The sequence below is a fragment of the Danio aesculapii genome, chromosome 7 (assembly GCF_903798145.1).
Source record: "Danio aesculapii chromosome 7, fDanAes4.1, whole genome shotgun sequence".
Taxonomy (NCBI): Eukaryota; Metazoa; Chordata; class Actinopteri; order Cypriniformes; family Danionidae; genus Danio; species Danio aesculapii.
The window spans coordinates 191,708-209,207 of NC_079441.1; the positions used below are offsets into that span (position 1 = coordinate 191,708).

Below are 17,500 nucleotides of genomic sequence, written 5' to 3' on the forward strand. Positions count from 1 at the left end.
GGTCAGATTGAGTCTACTCTAATGTGATTGGTCAGATTGAGCCTATACTGACCTGATTGGTCAGATTGAGCCTACTCTGATCTGATTGGTCAGATTGAGTCTACTCTGATCTGATTGGTCAGATTGAGCCTACTCTGCTGTGATTGGTTGAATGAGCCTACTCTGCAGTTTACTCTACTGCTTGTGTGTGTGATACCAAATGACCATCATTACCGTCCTCTTCATCCTCAGTTGTACACACTCACTGCCTTTACATGGACATCAGTAACCGCATGATTCGCCTTTAATCTGATTAAGACAATAATTTGATGGCGTTTATATGAGCTGCTTTTTGAAAGTTCCCTCCATGGTCCTGTTTTACATGTTATAGCACATAATTTGATTAACGTCATTGCTATTCACGAATTGGAAAGGTTTATATCTATAAATGTAAACTTCTTTTTAGCATATTCAAACAAGAACTGGAACAGTATTGACAAACCATTCAGCATCTAACAGCCCAGGGGTTTTCTAACTGTGGGGCGCACCAAAGCACCTATTATGAGGCACCTGTAGAGTTAATGCGTTCCAGTAAAACATATACAAATACAATAAATGATGGTGAATGAAAGTCAAGTCAGAGCGAGCCGTCTGACAAAACCGTGCTCTTCTGAATCAAATCAGCAGGATGCCCTTCTGGATCTTTTTAATTTGATGACACCACTGACTATGTTTCCATGCACATCAGTGATCTAGATATTTACCTTAATCTGAATAAGACAGAACTATAATTAAGGTGTTATGTGAATGCTGCATCAAAAGGCTCTCCACGTATCCTGCAGTCTCATGTAATTTGGGGTGTTTCATCTTTAATTTCTCGACTTTAACTGCAGTTCGGTAGGTTCACGTTCACTCATGAGCATTTCATTCATGCCCCCCGTGACAAACTGAGGTGTTAGACGCGAATATGAAGGAAGCACTGGTGGAAGAGTGTTGCTTTAATGGAATTTGATATCGCATGCTGAAAGGGTGTTTACTTCAATAATGCATACTCCACATGTCTTAATTCCACTTCTGTTTAGTTCAGTGATGACTTTAGTCAGATTAAGGAAATCAAACATCGCTGTTTACATGGTAGACTCTTTCTTGTTGAATATGCTAAAAAGGGTTTACATTTATTTACATATATATAAAACTAAAACAAGGTGTTCTGATGAAGTCCTAAACAATGAGTAAGATTATTTTGATAATGAAAGTATTTTAAAAGCACTTTAATCCAAAAAGATTGAAGAAAAGGACCAAAATAAATGAGCTACACTGAGAAATGTCCCAGAAAGAGCAGGTACATCAGAGTCACTCTTAACATTTCTGCATAAACGGCCTGACAGCTAATAACATAATTCATAATCATATATTTTTATTTTTATTAAAGTATTTTTTAACCCTTTGATGCACTACACGAGTCTAAAGTTTATTTTTACTAGATCTGTTTTACAGCTAGTGCATCAAAGGGTTAACTTAATCTGTTAAACCTTTATAGGGGTGTCAGGATCAATGATGATACTTATTTTAGTACCAGTCTGTAAGACTTATTTGAGTTAATATTCAGGTTATTCACTAAATTACATCATTTATATCCTTTATGGAGCTGAAAACAGTAAATAATCTGTATAAAAGGCAGAATACACCTACAGTATGCACTATGCAGACAAACTGCATGAGCAAATTATTAACAGAAGATGATGCTGCAGTGAAATACCTGTCGTCTTTTAATAAGCACGATGTGATTAAGATAGAGAGGGTATGAAATGTGCATTGTTTGTTTTGATGTTTGTGAGACGGAAGTTGTCCAATAATAAACCTGAAACACACGCGGTTATTGTCATGCGGTGAACTCAACCAGTCATGTAATATCAGTGTGGTCATCTCAGCTCCAGCAGTCGCTCTTCAGATGCTGCACCGGCTGAATCAGTCGTCAGATCTCGGAGAGCTGTCGCGCTACTGTGATGCCACATGTGACAGTCACGTGGGGTCAGCGCAGCGTCAATACGGACAACATTTCTAACCAGCATGCACTGCTTTAAGACAGATTTTGATCGATCTGCACAGTGCTGATGAAGTCAAACGCACCTATGCCCCCCGTGACAAACACTGCTGGAGGAGTGTAGTTTTAATGGGAGGTCATCCCGCACGCTCAATAGAAGAAAATACCTCCGCATTTCACCATGCAGGTGTCTGTGGTCTGCACAGTTCACATTTTAGGTGCTTTAGTGGCATGACAAATAACTACATTCATATTGCCAAAGCAGTGCAGCATCGCTGCGTACAAACAAACCAGTGCAAAAAGGGCAGCAGTGCAAACAAATATGAACATAAGATATTCACATTAGACTCTTCACTCTGACTCGCTAGGTGCAAAGAGTGTCAAACAGCCGTGTGTGTGTGCGTGTGCGTGTGCGTGTGCGCGTGCGCGTGTGCGTGCGTGCGTGCGTGCGTGCGTGTGCGTGCGTGTGCGTGTGCGTGCGTGTGCGTGCGCGTGCGCGTGCGTGTGCGCGTGTGCGTGTGCGTGTGCGTGTGCGTGCGTGTGCGTGTGCGTGTGCGTGTGCGTGTGCGTGTGTGTGTGTGTGTGTGTGTGTGGTGAAAGTCCTACACAACAGTAATAGTTTGATTGCGGTGTGTACATGTCTGCACTGCTCTTCAGTAATGCTATCTTCACATACTCCACAGGTCTGAATTAGATTCCTCTTTAGTTCCATTCAGACCTTAATCTGATTCAGTTAATCTGAAATCGCTGTTCACACGGTGGACTCTTCATCAGAGTGTTGTCTTCATGGATTATCTGTGTCCATGTTAACGTACTCAGTGTAAGTCCAGTGGAGAAACCAGTTGATCCCTCCATCACATCAGCTATTTCTCATTGATGAGTTTAGGGAATAATAACACACACAAACACACACACACACACACTGTTCTGCAGTGTATGTGGCAGTCTTTAACACACACACACACACACAGACCTCTGCATGACAGATGGCAGGTGAGCTCTGATGGCGGAGTGCAGCGGCTCCATCAGTGTGTGTGTTCTGTCTGTGTTTCTGTGCTCTCTCTTGTACTTGTGATGCACAGACGCGTGTGTGCTGGAGCTCCTGAGATCAGCCTGAATCAGAATGTGATGAAGCTGCTAAACTCTGTCAGATCCTCTGATTAGTGCTGTCGCCCTGTTTCATCCACTCACTTTATGGGTTCTGATTCCCCAGCGGGCCTTTCTTCCTGCAGGGCTTTTCTGCTCGGGCTTTTCCTGCTGTCTGCAGTGTGTGTGTGTGTGTGTGTGAGACAGACAGCGAGTGAACACCAGCGACCGGCTGTGTTCTAACACACACACACCTCACATTCAGATCTCAGGGGAGTTTCTGCAGTCTGGATGAATGTCAGGCGCTCGACTCAGCTCCAGAGGGTTATTCTCAGTGTGCTGCTGCTTAGAGTCATCATGACAATGAAGTGAAGATTGTCCTTTACATCCAGTGATGCACACCCAATTGAGATGTGCCTGAGATTACAATGAATGTAGGCCGGTGCATGAGTTCATCCTTTGGGTACTGATTGGATCATTCTAAGATCCCCACCTCACATTTGTTAGCCCCGCCGAAGAAAACCTTCTCCACCAATCAGATTGGCACTCCTGTTCACGTGCGCGGAGCTGCTGACGTTACAGTAAACAGCACTAGGAGGCGCTCAAGTGCAAGCACATTAAAGAAGAAGCGCTGAGGAGATATGAACGTGAAGCTGCTTACTGCACTGTGAACAATCATCATTTCTTCATCGCTAGAGCTGGAGCTGGAACCACCCATGCTTGTTCAAATCGGCAGTAGCTTTAACAAACAAGCGTTTAAACTTTCTGTCTGTCTTCTTCTGTGTTACGAGCAGCTGTCAGAAGTGTGTAGCGCCATCTAACGGCATGGAGTGAGTTTGCATACTCGTCTGCTCGACACCGATCAATCAATCGCTTGGGTTTGAATCCGGAAAACCGTCTTGAAAAGCGCTGACGGTAAACGAGAAGCGTCCTGGTGTGTACGAGTCTTAAGATAACGTAACATAAATAATCAACAGCCAAAGTGCTCCAACTGAATTATTTATGAACATAATCAGCAAAATGATCCAAAATGACTGGAGACGGGGAGATCAACAGCATAATAACCTCTGAACAAACCTAAAGCTGGTCAGGACTCCCCACTCCAGGACTCCATTTACAGGGGCACGTGGCCCAGTAACAATCGCCAGTTCCTCAGTAAATACTTTGAGAAATGATTAACATGTAAGTGTAGTTATTAAGAGTGGTAATCCCAGAATATAGACGTTATTCTCTGTGTTGGCAACCGAACCAGCGCTGGGGAAAGCAATATGTGCACCGCTCCTGCTTGTCTGCTCCCGGTGTAAGTCCTGGTTGTGAACACACACTCTGCAAAAATAATCATGCCGCTCATGCGTTGTGAAACCGGCGTAACAGTGTTTTATGTGGAGGTGTCGCACGCAGTGAGTTTAGCAAGTCGACAAAACAAAGTTAATATGATATGAAGGTGATCTTATTTAGACTGAGCGGCTCCTGATAGACTTGTTCTGTGAAGCAAAAAGGAGCGATGACGAGTCAGGGAGGTTAGACTTAATAAAGCTAATCCTCGAGTCGGGTCTAAGACCACACACAACAGACTATTCCTTGTTTTTTTATTGTTTTTTAGCATTATGAAAATAAACAATAACATAAACAGAACAACAAAAAACAAGACAAAGGCCATTGTACAATACACAGACAGTCGGACACAGCATGAGACCACATCCTCCAGAAAGCTCAAGAGAAAATCTAGTATTAAATATGGAATAATAATTTACAGAGAAGCGTGTAGGCTCCACAACTCGACACATGCCAAACCAGTCCCACCTATAATGAGTTACAGGTCAGCAGTACTGATATTAAACATAAATGTTTGTTTGCCATCCCATATCGCATTTCTTCCATGGGCAACACGTAACTTCAGCTCCTAATCTAGGTTTCAAAGACAGGCGCGTGATCTGACTTCTAATGTTGTACAATTATTGTCTTTGCTAATATCACACACATCGACACTGCTTGTGATATATATGTTTATCTCCTATTTCTGAGGTGTCTCCAAAAATAACCCATTTTGGCTGTGGTGACAGATCAAACCTGTGTACGTCAGATATAAATGAAAACTGCTCTGCCAAAATGAACTCGTTTTTTGGCATGAGCAGGATGAGGGAGTCAGTGGACCTTCAGAGCTTTTATATTTAAGGACACATTTGGGAAAATCTGATGTACTTGTGAATAGTGAAGTCTGTGGATAACCTTAAATTAAATCAGTGTGTGATAGAAACATCACGAGTTATAGAAAGATAATCTTCCCATGACTCTCTGTATTTAGCTCCTTCATCCACTCTTTCCTAATGTGGTCAGTGTTTGAGTTAAGCTGATCTAATAATCAGTAATAAAACACAGACAGTGCCATCTTCTGTTGGGTTGGGTTTGGATATATAACAGATCATTCTATTAAACACATCTTTGTATTATATTTAATTGTCTATAGAATTTAATTCTAATGAAATTAATATTCATGCAAAAGATTTCTTCAATTATTTAATTATTTTAGCATCAGTCCAGCTGTTTCTTCAGATTGTTTTCCAGTTTTATTTAGGATTAATTACTGTTATTTATTTAGAATAATAATTGTATAAGAACAATAATACTGTTATTTATATATATATATATGTGTGTATTTTATTTATTTTTTTGGAGGAGAAGCTGTGCCCCAGTTGAGTTAATAGATGTCTAGTAACACCCCTGTCCCACTCCAAACAAATATTAAAAGGAAAGTGTAAAGGAGACCAGAGCAATAAAGCCACCAGAAACAGGGGTGGTGTAGAGCTGTGTTTCCCAACCCTGTTCCTGAAGGCACACCAACAGTACACATGTTCAAGCTCTCCCTAATCAAACACACCTGAATCAACTCAGCAGAACATTAGAAGAGACTCCAACACCTGAAGTGAACGGGTGAGATAAGGCAGACATCCAAAATCTGTTCTGTTGGTGTGCCTCCAGGAACAGGGTTGGGAAACACTGGTGTAGAGGAATGAGCTGGAGCCAGAAGTCTGCTTTAAAAGCCTGACGTCACCACATCAACCTATAGAAAACTGAAAAGGGAAAACAGACGAGCAGGATCAGATGAAAGTGATGATCACAGACAGGAGTGAACGCCACATGCAGCGACAGCGTGATATGATGGACATAGTGTGAAGCTTTCAGGAGCGCAGCTGAAGTCTGGAGGTGTTCTCTGAGAGCCTGAAGGGTCAGAGGTCAACAGCACTAGGTCAATGACCCCTCTTTTGTGTTAAAATCAGACAGAAACAAGTGGAGCTGTGGCTGAGGGTGTTCAGAAACACACACACACACACACACACACGCACACACACACACACACACACACACACACACACACACACACACACACACACACACTACAGACTCCACTGTCCTTCATTCTGTCTGATTTTCAGCCATGTAAAGTTTACATTCCAAACCTTTCAAAGCATGAGGCGATGCTGTTTGGGGAAGATCAGAATATTAAACCTGTGCAGAGAGATTTTATAAACCTCTCTCTCTCTCTGTATGTGTGTGTGACCCTTGGGGCGTGTGTGTGTTGAATAAGTGCTCTGCTGTTTCTGAAGTGGACATTATATATTCATACGCATGAAGAGGCTCATTATCATCATCTGACAATCACTGACCCTTTAATAAACGGCTGCGCGTTCAACATGGCTGCCTGTTTTCCTGCTGGATTAATTCAGTGCGGCGCTCCACATTAGCATAGCTGTTTGCAGCATTTACAGGGAATTTAGAGCTTATGGTAGACATCAAAGGACATTTCTGTTTCTGCTCAACTTCATGTGTGTGTGTGTGTGTGTATTCATACGATATATTAAAGTACACACACTACACACACATGCTTCTCTGACAGAGTTTGTGTTTCGCTTCTAGCCCAAATATCTAAAACACTGAGCTCAAGAAGCATTGAGACAAGTGAAACATATAGTGTGTTCAGAAATAATGAGGAGCTCCAGAAATCAAGAGAGTTTCTCCTTAAAACAGGCAGAGTAATCAGACAATGGGGGAAGAGAAGTCATCTAATGTCAACAGTAAATAAATATTTTTTTGTTCACCCCATTATCAGATTATTATGGAAACCTGTTCCCACCACTGAATGATAAAAACAATTAATGAAAAAAACATTCTGGGTTAAGATGCAATTTTTTAAGACTTAATAACTCACAATTCTGACTTAACTCTGAATTCTGATATAATAACTTGCAATTCTGACTTTATAACTCACAATTCTGATTTAATAACTCTGAATTCTGACTTAACTCTGAATTCTGACTTAATAACTCTGAATTCTGACTTAATAACTGAATTCTGACTTAATAACTCTGAATTCTGACTTAACTCTGAATTCTGACTTAATAACTGAATTCTGACTTAATAACTGAATTCTGACTTAATAACTGAATTCTGACTTAATAACTCTGAATTCTGACTTAACTCTGAATTCTGACCTAATAACTGAATTCTGACTTTATAACTGAATTCTGACTTAATAACTGAATTCTGACTTAATAACTCGCAATTCTGACTTAACTCTGAATTCTGACTTAACTCTGAATTCTGACTTAATAACTCTGAATTCTGACTTAATAACTGAATTCTGACTTAATAACTGAATTCTGACTTAATAACTCACAATTCTGACTTTATAACTGAATTCTGACTTAATAACTCTGAATTCTGACTTAATAACTGAATTCTGACTTAATAACTGAATTCTGACTTAATAACTCATAATTCTGACTTAACTCTGAATTCTGACTTAATAACTCACAATTCTGACTTAATAACTGAATTCTGACTTAATAACTCACAATTCTGACTTAATAACTGAATTCTGACTTAATAACTGAATTCTGACTTAACTCTGAATTCTGACTTAATAACTCTGAATTCTGACTTAATAACTGAATTCTGACTTAATAACTGAATTCTGACTTAACTCTGAATTCTGACTTAATAACTCTGAATTCTGACTTAATAACTCACAATTCTGACTTAATAACTGAATTCTGACTTAATAACTCACAATTCTGACTTAATAACTGAATTCTGACTTAATAACTCTGAATTCTGACTTAATAACTGAATTCTGACTTAATAACTCTGAATTCTGACTTAATAACTCTGAATTCTGACTTAATAACTCACAATTCTGACTTAATAACTGAATTCTGACTTAATAACTGAATTCTGACTTAATAACTCTGAATTCTGACTTAATAACTCGCAATTCTGACTTAATAACTCTGAATTCTGACTTAATAACTCTGAATTCTGACCTAATATCTCGCAACTCTGACTTAATAACTCTGAATTCTGACTTTATAACTCTGAATTCTGACTTAATCAGAATCAGTTTTATTGCCAAGTGTGCTTCACACACACAAGGAATTTGTTTTGGCTACAGAAGCTTCCAGTGTACATAAAGTGACAAGTGACAACACAAAATAATAACAAAACAAAAAAAATAAATAAAATAAAATAATAATAAAAAATGATGAACATTAAACAGATGCGGTTAGTGAAGAAACCTGGATGTTGAGTTGTATGTACAGATTGTTATAAATATACAGGTTATAAGGTGCTGTGTACAAGTGCGAATGTAGAAAGTATTGCATTGTATATTGATATAAGGTGCTGTGTACAAGTGCGTATGAGAAAGTATTGCACATATTTATTGCACAGTAGGGGGATATTTAACTGTTCATAAGGTAGACAGCCTGAGGAAAGAAACTTTTCCTGTGTCTGGCTGTTTTTGTGCTTGGTGCTCTGAAGCGCCGACCAGACGGTAACAGTTCGAACAGGTAGTGTGCTGGGTGTGAGGGGTCCAGAGTGATTTTGCGAGCCCTTTTACTCACTCTGGAAGAGTACAGTTCTTGAAGTGTAGGAAGGGTTGTGCCAGTGATTCGTTCAGCAGTCCGGACTATTCGCTGTAGTCTACGGAGGTCGGTTTTGGCAGCTGAGCCGATAATAACTCTGAATTCTGACTTTACTCTGAATTCTGACTTAATAACTCTGAATTCTGATTTAATAACTCTGAATTCTGACTTAATAACTCGCAATTCTGACTTTACTCTGAATTCTGACTTAATAACTCTGAATTCTGATTTAATAACTCTGAATTCTGACTTAATAACTCTGAATTCTGACTTTACTCTGAATTCTGATTTAATAACTCTGAATTCTGATTTAATAACTCTGAATTCTGATTTAATAACTCTGAATTCTGACTTAATAACTCTGAATTCTGACTTTACTCTGAATTCTGACTTAATAACTCTGAATTCTGACTTTACTCTGAATTCTGATTTAATAACTCTGAATTCTGATTTAATAACTCTGAATTCTGATTTAATAACTCTGAATTCTGATTTAATAACTCTGAATTCTAACTTAATAACTCTGAATTCTGATTTAATAACTCTGAATTCTGATTTAATACCTCTGAATTCAGACTTAATATCTCGCAATTCTGACTTGATATTTTTTTTTTTACATTATATTTATTTTTATTTTTTTATTCAGTGTCGGGAACGGGCTTCCATAGATTATTTATTGTGTTTTTGACTCATTATTTCTAAACACAAAATGTTTTTCCTGTCCAGAAAATGCTTCCTGATTTCAGTGTTTATAGATTTTTGCAGTAGAAATGAGTCAGGGAAGCATGTGTTTGCAGTGTAATCAGCCTATTCTCTGCATGTGATTGGCTGAAGTTTCTACTATAGTAGGAGTGGCCCAGTTCTGATTTGCATATTAATATAATTAACGTATCTGTGCTATAAGAGGAGGATGTCTGCGGTTTGGGTTATAGGATCAGTTTTGGGTGTGTATGGAGTGTTTAATCATGAGCGCCTGCAGTTAAAGTCTCTCTCCAGAATAATGTGCAGGTCTCAGTGAAGGGTCAAGAGCTGCAATCAGGCCTTCAGACAGAGTTTCAGATCAGAGCAGCCCTGTGATATAAACACACCAGCGTTCAGTTCAATTCACCTTTATTTCTATAGTGTTTTACTATGCAGACTGTGTCAAAGCAGCTTCACATAGAAGATCATAATAAACTGAAACAGTGTCAGTCCAGTGTTCAGTTCAGTTCAGTGTGATTTAATAATCACTACTGAGAGTCCAAACACTGAAATCATGGAAATCTCATGTCCAAATTAGCAGGTTTTAACTTCTCCCCACAACCTTTAAAATGGATAGAATCACACTTGTCTGGTCGCACACAGTGTGTTAATATACACAATTAGGGTTAGGGTTAGGGTTAGGGTACCCATTAGGTATATCCACAGGTGTTCTACAAGGATCTATCTTGGGCCCTATGCTTTTTACTCTATGTATCAATGATCTTCTATCTATTTGTCCTAATAATAATAATAATAATAATAATAATAATAATAATAATAATAATACACAGATGTATGCAGATGACACTGTTATATTTATTCATGATAGTAGTGTGTCACAAGAATCAGTGGTCCATCTTTCAGCCTGGTTAGAGCAGTGCTGTTTACAGCTGAACATCTCTAAAACAGTGTGTATGCTCATTTCTGAGAATGGTAGGTTTAGTGTAGTGCCAGGTGTATTTGTATCAGGGGAAAGATTACAAGTTGTATCTGAGTACAAGTACCCTGGTGTCTTGATAGATTCTAAACTATCATTTAGGTCACAGGTGAAAAAGGTTTGTCAGATTCAGTTTAGATTTATTAGTGATCAGATGTCATGTGAGGCTGCCCTAATCTATCATCACTCCATGATCATTTCTCATATCACTTCGCTAGCATTACTACTTTGAATTCACTTGAATCATCATACAAAGAATCTATAACAACCTTTGATAAGAAATCAGGTCATTTCACTGTTGTTCAACATTAAAGAAATGCAACCTGCTTAGATGGGGAAATGTAATTAAATATGTACATGTCTGTTTAATGTTTAAGACCCTACATAACCCCACTTCACCACTCAATCAGTTTGTGAAAGGCAGATCGACTGCTCACAGAACTGCTAGAGGTGGTGAAAGAGGGGACTGCATTATTCCTCTCAAAAAGAGTCAGTCTGTCGGGTCGGTATGTTCAGTGAAAGCTGCTAGTGAACCCATCCCAACAACAAGTAGACGATCACTTACTTTCGTTCATTTCAGTTTTATATTGAAAGCAAATCCGCATTGTCAGCATTAGTGCTGTATTCCTGACTCTTATTTGTTCTGTTTGTCTTTGTCTTTTCTGTCCTCTTCTTTGTCCTCAGTCTGTTCTTGTTTTTGGCTTTTGTATTGTATTCTATATATGCTAGTGTAGTCGATGTTATTACGCTGTGCTTCTATGTTAGGTGTGACTTTTCAACACTCTGTAAGGGCTCTGCAGATCAAAAACAGCCATTGTTGGCTAATTCTGGCACATTTTACAGTAATGTCTATTAATGTGCATTGACCCAGTAAACAAATAAACTAAACTAATCTAAAAACTGAGAAGGTCTCTGGTTTGAGTCTCGGCTTGGTGAGTGTGTGTTTCTGTGTGGAGTTTGCATGTTCTCCCCGTGTTGGTGTGGGTTTCCTCCGGGTGCTCTGGTTTCCCCCACAGTCCAAACACATGCGCTATAGGGGAACTGATCAACTAAACTGTGTGTTTGGGTGTTTCCCAGTGCTGGGTTGTGGCTGGAAGGATGCTGCTGTTTAAAAAATATGCTGGATAAGTTGGTGGTTCATTCCGCTGTGGTGACCCTTGATTAATAAGAAACTAAGCTGAAGGAAAATTAAATGAGTGAATATATTTCCCAAGTCACAGAATATCAGGCATTTCTGTTTGTCATTATTAATTTTACTTGGCATTAATTAAAGCGTAAGGTTTTTAATTGCATTGTTTCACCTGGTCTGCTGTTATTGTAGTTTGTCTTTATTTTCTCCATGCCATTGTTTTCTTTTCCCGCCTGTCAACTGCCAATCAAATATATTTCAGTATTAATTACAGTGTTGAAAATCAAGCTCTGTCAGTTGATTTCTAAAACTGAAATGAATGAAAGTGAATGAGACCAGAATGAGTCTTGGCACAGTTAAGCTACAGTGGCTGCCACGCGGCTCTAACTTCAAAAATAATCTGGATATGTCACAGAATACACAGCGAAACTGCTTTTCTTACCTAGAGTTTTGTCTTGTTTCTAGTCTACATATCTAACAATACATAAATCAAGAAGCATTTTCCAGATGAGCACCAAATATCCTCTTGTTTTCAGAAATAATGAGTCAAAATTCTGTTTGTCGAGTTTGTCCTTAAAACAAGCAGAATAATCTGCAAATGAGGTAAGAGAAATCATCTCACGTCAAAACCAAAAACAGGATTATTTTGCTTGTTTATTATTTCTTAGACTGTATGTTTGACTTGATTATAATTGATTTAGGAAACTTTACCCTACTGAAAAAAAAACAGATTAAACCAGCCTAGGCTGGTTTCCAGCCATTTCCAGCCTGGTCTTAGCTGGTCAGGCTGGAAAATGACCAGTTAAAACCAGCTTGACCAGCCTAGCCAGGATGGGAGCCCAGCCAAAACCAGCTATGTCCAGCTTAAACCAGCCTGGTCAAGCTGGTTTTAGTTGAATTTAACTAGTCAATTTCCAGCCTGACCAGCAAAGATCAGGCTGAAAATGGCTGGAAACCAGCCTGGAAATGGCCAAAACCCCTCTAAAACCAGGCTGGTCAACCAGCTAAAACCAGCCAACCACAATAGGCTGGTTTAAGCTGGATTTTTCAGCAGGCTAGATATTTAGACTAGAAACAAAACAAAAACTCTACATAATAAAAGCATGTTTACAGTGTTTCAGCCTTTTAGTGAGTGAAACTCAGGTAAAGTCAGGTAATTTGACATTAGGCTCAGAGTGGGAATGCTGTGTTCATCAGACATCATGTCTGTCTCTCACTGAACAGCTGATCTCACAAACCTCCGTGATCAATATCTGCTCAAATGAATGATCCTCAGTGAGCTATAACCCAGCTCAAAGCCACAATAACCCAGTTTGTGTTTGTCTCATCAGATGTTCTGTTTTTTTTCTCCTAGGTGTGGAGTTCACCGTGTCCAGCCGGAAACATGAGCTCCAGATAAACTCAACATGACCGTGAGCTGCACATCTGTCCGTCTGCTGAACACACATCTGCCGGACTCCTTTAAAACATCTCTGTTTATGTATATAGCAGACGCTTTTATCCAACGCAACTTACACCCCTGAAGCTGCCCGAGGACCAGTGGGGGATCGTTGCCTCCTCAAGGGAATCTCCTCAGCTGTAGTGTTGAGCTGGTGCCGGGACTCAAATCTGAGATCTTTGCATCCCAAGACAAATTCTCTAACCATTAGGCCACGGCTGCCCGCACATCTTCTGAAAGGCTAAACTCAGATTGAGATCCAACAGAGTAATTCTGCTTTATCCTAATGGAGAGACCACGGATCGAGTCTGGATAAACGGATAAAGACAGAAGCAGGAGTAGTTCACCTCTCGGAGTGGAGCCGCAGTGTTGGGAGTCAGCTGACCTGAGAAACTGAGGAGTGTTTTCATCATCAGCGAGTGTGAGATGGAGTCCCGGCGTGTGTTTTGGGTGTGTGTGCTGCTATTGTCTGCCGTGTGTGTGTGTGCGTCTCTGGAGTTCGGCGGGGCGCCGGGGCAGTGGGCACGGTACTCCCGGTGGGAAGCGGGATCTGTGGGAGAGCTCAGCTTCAGCCTGAAGACCAACATCAGTAAAGCGCTGGTGCTGTATCTGGATGACGGAGGGAACTGTGATTTCCTGGAGCTGCTGATCTCTGGAGGAGTCCTGCATCTGCGCTTCGCCATCCACTGCGCAGAGCCGGCCACGCTGCAGACGGAGACGCGGGTCAGTGACGACCGCTGGCACATGGTGCTGCTGACCCGAAACTACCGGCAGACGCTGCTGATGGTGGACGGGGAGGCGCGATCGGCTGAGGTGCGCTCCAAACGCAGGGAGATGGCGGTGGTCAGCGATCTGTTTGTGGGGGGGATCCCACCAGATGTTCGTCTGTCCGCCCTCACCTCCAGCACAGTGAAGTACGAACCGCCGTTCCTGGGTCTGATCTCCAACCTGAAGCTGGGCGAGATTCCTCCAGCGCTGATCAACAGCCACGGCATACACAGCGACCTGGAGCTCCTGTGCAGCAAACAGAACCCCTGCCTGAACGGAGGAGTCTGCAGCGTGCAGTTCGGGGAGGTGCACTGCGACTGCTCACACACACGCTTCAGGGGGAAATACTGCAAAGAAGGTAGGAAAACTCTTGATTTAATTCTGACAGCTGGACTGAAGCAGTTTCAGTTCACTAGATATTCATATTTGCTGAGCTGCTTTGACCCAATCTATAGATGTTGCTTTATCTGAGATGTGTTTTTCTGATGTTTGATGAATCTGGGCTGACTAGCAGCTTTGGTGGTTCCAACCTGCAGTAATCCTTGAATCTGTTAATCAGCCCATGCCTACACACACTACACTGCAACATATGATTGTTTACCTGGAGTTTCTGTCCTGTTTCTAGTCCAAACATCTAAAAATCTTAAAGCAAGAAACATTTTCCAGATTAAACTAGACTTCCCCTTCAGGAAACTTCGATGCTGCATCAAGTATTGATGCTATGGCTACACTTTGAATTTGAGGAAGTCCTGAAGCACATGTGAAATCACTTCAGTGGAATTGGGAGGACGTCCCTGTGATGCATCATACCAGGCAGCTTACAAAGCCTGTGCTGGTTCATAGAGCTTCACAAGCATTGTGTGATACTGTCCTCTTTACTCTCCAAAAACTATATATATATCAATAGTTACTGTCCTCATTTCTTAGCTGAACAGCACTCACATGTTTTGTGTGTGGATTATTTGGGATAGGAGCATGCGTAGTCAGTCCCTATGAGAGTGTTGAGACGTCATCGAGCGTTCTTTCAGAAGGACCACATGTGGTGGAGGCCATTTGGAAGCCTCTCAAGAAACCACCCAATTTTATACGGGGTTCTCCCTCACACATCCAGCTCCATTTGTACCGGATACCATGGTGCAGATGTGTCTGAGGTTACGTCTGTATGTATTTCCCTCGCTCGCTCAACTCCCAGGAGTTCTGGAGAGGGTCAGACGAGGCAGGCTCTGCTTTTTGTAGGTAGCCTCATTTTGGTAGTGCCGAGTTTAGTTCTTGGACCTAGTGTCCATCCTGGACGGCCTCCTGTGGAAGATTCCAGTCCCAGTTGGTTCAGTCCTGGATTTCTTACAGCAGCGTTTCTCTGTGGATCTACCCCCCCTCCCCACATTAAAGGTATGTGTGACAGCTATATCAGTCTGATCATTTAGGGAGAATCCACTTTGTAGTACATTTCCTCCATGGCAGTGCTAGGGTTCTGACTTGGGCTCTGTAAATAGTACTCGAGGGCCTGTCGGCAGCCACTTTCAAACCCATTTAGGGCTGTCAGAATGCTGACCCTCAAAGCTGTTTTACTGTGGTCAGTTTCCTCACTCAAACGAGTGAGATACCTACAGGGCTTGCCTGTGGCCCCTTCATACTTGGACTTGGCCCCTGGAATGGTCAGGGCAGGGTCAGAGTGGGGTACGCACATGAGGTCAACATATATGTGCTGCAGACCTTTAATCCTCCTCCGTTTGCTTCATCAGACCAGGATAGGCTTAATTTTCTTTGCCCTCTTATGGCTTTGTATGTCTGTATCTGCAGAGCTGCCGAGTTGCGTTGGACGGAACAATTATTTGTTTTATTCAGGAACCCTCATTATGGTTCCCCTGCATCCAAACAGACTTTAAGCAGGTGGATAGTAGACTAGCTTATGAGGCCCGGGCCCGCCCTGTCCTTTGGCTGTCTGGGCCCACTCAACTCAGGGGAATGGTGGCTTCCTAAACCAGATGTGTGCAACTCAGCGAGGTGGTCTACCCCGCACACCTGGATATAGATCCCACTTCAGAGTCAAATATGTTAGTGCCTTAAGTGGACATGTCACCCGGTAACTAGCCAGTATGGTGTTGTCGGGATTCCCATAACGTCGATATTTGACGCAATGTTGAATGCTTACAACTGTAGCCATGGTTCCCCAAGGTGAACAAGACACTGTGCCTCATTAGCATACTCCACACATGTCGGGATTGATTATTTCAACAGTTGAAGCTGTATGAGCAAGCCCAGGCTTTACAACCTTCCTGTGTGACGTCACGCAGTATCATGTGTCGTGGGGACGTCACATTGGAGTGGTGCTTCAGAACTTCCTTAAATTGAAAGTGTCCCATAGTAATGCTATTTAAGTAAGATTATTTGAACTCCAATTTGACTCAAAACAAGGCAGATTTTGAACATGTCTAGAAAATGCTTCATGAAGAGTTTGAGATATTTGGAGTAGAAACAGGACAAAAGCTAAGAAGAGCCTGTCTGTAAGTGTACGCTCTGCTGCTGTACGCTCGTGTTTTTCTGCTGTGGTTTGGATGAATGTTTTCAGAGTAGATGTTGTTCAGAGATTCACATGTAAGCCTGTGTGTGCAGATGTGTGCAGATGTGTGTAGCTGCGTACGCAACAGTTGTGTATCAGAGAGGCATCTTGTCCAGACTGATCTGTTTGTGATCTGAGAGTGAAATCACCATTTGTTTTTTATTATTCTGGATCTCAGAGTACATAACTTTATTAAACAGCAATGTCACCCTAGAACACCGTCTGCTGTTAAACACTGAGATATACATTTCCAGAATCAGAGACAGCTTTATTTTCAAGTTTGTCTTAGTGAAAGGAGCTTCCAGTACAGACAGTACAAACTGTGCAACAGAGTACAAACAGAGTGCAGACATAAATAAAAAGAAAATAAGACCTAAACAGAAGGTTTTGCCACAGCTCTGTCAGCCATATTGGTGTTGTGTTGGTTTGGTTTGTGCGCACAGGGATTACGAGCATGCTCCATATCTGTGTATCTCTCTGTGGGAGAATCATACTGGTCTGGCATATAAACTACAGCACGTGTGGTCTGCTTCAGTGCTTTTTAAGACAGAGTAAAATGAAGTACGGTGTAGTGCGAGCTCTGTGTTGTTGTATCCTCACACACGCTCCATTATTGAGGCTGACAGTGTTAATGCTGGAGTCTCAGACTGGAGTGCTGGACTCTCTTTCTCGGTGGATGCTTCTGGACATTTTGTGTTCAGCCTTTAGATGTTCAGGCTGTTCTGAGACAGATGAATCTCTGCTGCGTGTACTTTCTTCTCCTCTAAAGCAAGTTTCATTCAATTCTCCCCCAATTGCTGCTGTCTTCGTCTCCAGAAAGCAATCGTGTTTCTGAGGATCCATTCTGCGCTCATCTGTTTCTCTCCTGCAGAGCTTTTACTCCCCTCTCCTCTTATC

General features: G+C 41.3%; 1 protein-coding gene across 9 annotated transcripts in view; it reads left to right on the forward strand.

The window, feature by feature from the left end:
• Window positions 1–17,500, forward strand: part of nrxn2b (neurexin 2b) — a 550,373-nt gene that overhangs the window by 44,479 nt on the left and 488,394 nt on the right. For all 9 annotated transcript variants that reach the window (XM_056460822.1, XM_056460831.1, XM_056460830.1 and 6 more), the window contains exon 2: window positions 13,192–14,401. In XM_056460822.1, coding sequence (XP_056316797.1) covers window positions 13,702–14,401 — 700 coding nt within the window. In that variant the 5' untranslated portion in view covers window positions 13,192–13,701. The remainder of the gene's footprint in view (window positions 1–13,191; window positions 14,402–17,500) is intronic.